Source organism: Sinocyclocheilus rhinocerous, unplaced genomic scaffold, assembly GCF_001515625.1.
Source record: "Sinocyclocheilus rhinocerous isolate Xijiao unplaced genomic scaffold, SAMN03320098_v1.1 scaffold779, whole genome shotgun sequence".
Taxonomy (NCBI): Eukaryota; Metazoa; Chordata; class Actinopteri; order Cypriniformes; family Cyprinidae; genus Sinocyclocheilus; species Sinocyclocheilus rhinocerous.
Window position 1 is genome coordinate 660,117 of NW_015652150.1, and position 3,361 is coordinate 663,477.

Here is a 3,361-nt window from a genome sequence, read left to right on the forward strand (position 1 = left end):
TAATTTCTGAAGGATCATGTGACACTGAAGACTGGAGTAATGATGCTGAAAATTCAGATTTGCATGACAGTAATAAATTAGATTTTAAAGTATATTAAATTAGAAAATCGTTATTTTACATCGTAATGATATTTCGCAATATAACATTTTTCAAATAAACCTTTTTGAAAGGTTTTAATAGTAAACCATTGTGTGCCTTAATACTATGCATCAAAGTGATGGCATATTAATGTGATAATGGTTTGAGAATATGGCTTGTCAACACTATAATGTTATTGTAGGCGTTAACTTAAAGGTGAATGCTTGATCGTTTTTTATCCTATCACAGATCATTGTGCAGTGTTATCCAGAAAGTCATTTGTAGGTTGCCCTGCTGGAAAAAAAAAAAACCTGCTTAAAGCAATAGTTCACCACAAATGGAAAGTATATAGATATATACAGAATATACCAGTTTGCTACATTTGAATTTAATACAATCAGTTTAAATCTCAATAGAAACAGTTTATTTGGCCAAGAAACTGACTTCTAACCCATGTGCAAGTAAAATGGATGTCTATAAACTAAAGCAATGTTGGACAGGCAGGCACATGGTGTCCATCACTGCTGTAAATCACTCTAACAAGGTGATGAGCACTCCATCATCTCTCCCCTGCCACAGCATCTCTCCTTCAAAGTGCACCAGCCCTTGCTTGCGTGCTCGCAGCAGAACTCCCACTAGTTTATTAGAGATGGTGACGTATCTTTCAAACAGTGTCCCGAACCGCACAGTCGGCCTGCCATCGTCTCCACTCTCTCCGCTCTCCATAATGACCTGGCAGAGCTCTGTGACCTCTCTGCTGATGTGAGAGTGGGCGTCTTTTCCTCTCTGCTCTGTTTTGGAGCCCTCTAAAGGCCTGCCGTAGCCCTCCTGTCCTCGTTGGATCTGTGGGGGAATCACCTTGCTGTTGCTGAAAGGATTGTGTTTCTGATTCTCGCAGTGGTCGTTGGACCATTTCTGCCAGTTCTCTGTCAGACCTTTGACGGATACAGTGCAGGTCTCCATGCAGTCGTCATTGGGCTGCGCAGGTGCATCGTCTGTATCCATGGTGACCTTTGGCTCACAGGACGCCTCTAGTTTTCAGCAGGCTTCACTGTTGGCACAACACAGGCTGTGAGTGAGAAGATTGCATGTCGTACAGCCTTTAAATAACTTAAAGCTTCATGAAGTCTACAAGTAAGACTAACCCGATGTAATCAATACTAATCTGGGCACTTAAGCTGAACTATGTCATATAGATATATTAATATATACAAATTAAATGCTGATATCACAATTTTTTTTTTTAGAAAGAACCACACAAGTTACTAATTCATTTTCAATTCTAGGAAAAATATTCCAGGACAGAGTAATTATTGTTAACTAAATCTAAAACTATTAAAAACATTTTTGTTAACTGAAATAAAATAAAATATAAATGTTAGATGAAAAACTAAACGAATTTTATTTTATCTGAAGCAAATATACAACAATACCATATATGAAACTATAAGATTATTAGAGTATTGACAATCTGTGACAGCTTAGTTTAACAATGTAATCAACTTTACAAAGATTTATTTGACATCGAAATGTATGCATCACACGTTAGGTGTATTGTAATAAAACCTTACCGCCCTTGTTTGGCTTCTTGAGGATGGTTGTCATGCTGTGGAAGTGGATACGTTACAAGTTGAGCAGCAGATACTTTTCTGACCGCTGGTGAGAGTGATTGACGTGTAAACCAACCAATGAGAACACGAGAAACATGTCACTGTACGAGATGATGAACCAATGATAGGGAAGATTGTGTCCTCTTAAGAAGTTAATGAGCGTGTAGATACGATTAAAAGATATCATCAGGTGACACTAAATCTTTTCCATTTTCAAAAAGACCTATATACATAAAGTCATAAGAAAAAAAATCACTCGGCTTTCACGAACAGACAATTGTTTCGACCACAAAGGCAATTTACTTAATTTTACTCATGGGTGTGAGTTACAGGAGTTAAAACAGGCGTTGAAAAGTACAAAGTCTAATCCTTTTACAAGACTTTCGCTTAGGCGATTTACGTCCGGGGATGCCAAATAGGAACTGTTGTTACGAGCACAATTTACTCATCGGATGATGTTGAATGTAGCACACAAACATGGCTCTCCACTGTGGTCGGGCGTGCAGACAATATTTACTTCATCTTGCACATGATAATGTCGATTTTAGATTACCGGTACAAACTGTAAACCTTCAGTTCACACAGACCTTTGTGTCAAAATGCTAGAATTAAACTGTCAGAGTGTATTTTGTATTAGAGAGCTCATTACTCGCAGTTCAATTCAGTATTGTAGAGTTAATTATTTGAATTTAAATCTAAGATCGAACTGTATTGGGTAGATATTCATATATCACAGTTTGAATTATTGTTTACAGGAAATAAAAGCATTGCTGTCTCTAAGGAACCGTCCATTTGATACATCAGAAACATTCAACGAAAAGGTGATCCCAAATTGTTTTTCACATGACATAAGTTAATTGCTATGTTATTTATTTTCTAACAACTCTTACTCTTTCCTCATAAGTCTCCCTTTTGGCAACTAAATGGCTTATCGGAAGATGATATACGGAGTGTCATGTCCAGAACGGTTTGTGGAAAGTAGGTTGTGGTATTTTTTTTACACTTACATTACATGTATAATGCTAAGGATGACAAACTTTTATGAATACTAATCTAATTGCATTTACAAGGCGACATTTATTAACCGAAATAATGAATTACTTTGCATATTATATGATTCTGTGACCCTTTGACCAATTAAGACTCTGCCTAAGTTAATATAGTAAATATCAATGATGGCTTAAGACCAATGTGTGAACATTGCATGGGTGAAAACATTGGTGTCTTCATTATGACTTAATAACTAACAGTTTACAAGGTTTTTATTCACATTAATTAACTACATTAATTAACATGTCATGAACTAACAATGATCAATATTTCTTTATCATTTTTTTTTTTTTATCTTGATTTTAATTTCAGTGTTTACTTAAACATTGTTAAAGGGGTCATATGATGCGATTTCAATTTTTCCTTTCACTTTGGAGTGTTACAAGCTCTTGGTGCATAAAGAAGATCTGTAAAGTTGCAAAGACTAAAGTCTCAAATCCAAAGAGATATTCTTTATAAAAGTTAAGAGTCAACCACGCCTACCTAAAACGGCTCGTTCTAACACGCCCCCACATACCTACGTCACTATGTGGAAATATTAGTATAATGCCGCCCAAATGTGCACTCAAAGAAAGAAAGCGTGGTTTCAGGAACAGCAGTAGTGTTGATGCAGCCATGTCAG

At 36.3% G+C, this 3,361-nt stretch overlaps 2 protein-coding genes across 2 annotated transcripts in view; one reads left to right on the plus strand and one right to left on the minus strand.

Annotated features, from left to right (window-relative positions):
• Nucleotides 1-263: 263 nt before the first annotated feature.
• LOC107713830 (actin-binding Rho-activating protein-like) lies at nt 264-1,766 on the minus strand. The gene is made up of 2 exons (XM_016519461.1): nt 1,651-1,766; nt 264-1,130 (listed from the first exon to the last, which is right to left on the minus strand). The coding sequence occupies exon 2, from the start codon at nt 1,082-1,084 to the stop codon at nt 611-613; it is 474 nt and encodes a 157-aa protein (XP_016374947.1). The 5' UTR covers nt 1,085-1,130; nt 1,651-1,766; the 3' UTR covers nt 264-610.
• A 223-nt stretch (nt 1,767-1,989) lies between these two features.
• Nucleotides 1,990-3,361, plus strand: part of LOC107713829 (tRNA (guanine(10)-N2)-methyltransferase homolog) — a 15,967-nt gene continuing 14,595 nt past the window's right edge. The window contains exons 1-3 of the mRNA XM_016519459.1: nt 1,990-2,244; nt 2,445-2,510; nt 2,594-2,667. Of these exons, the coding sequence (XP_016374945.1) occupies nt 2,167-2,244; nt 2,445-2,510; nt 2,594-2,667 (218 nt within the window). The 5' untranslated portion in view covers nt 1,990-2,166. The remainder of the gene's footprint in view (nt 2,245-2,444; nt 2,511-2,593; nt 2,668-3,361) is intronic.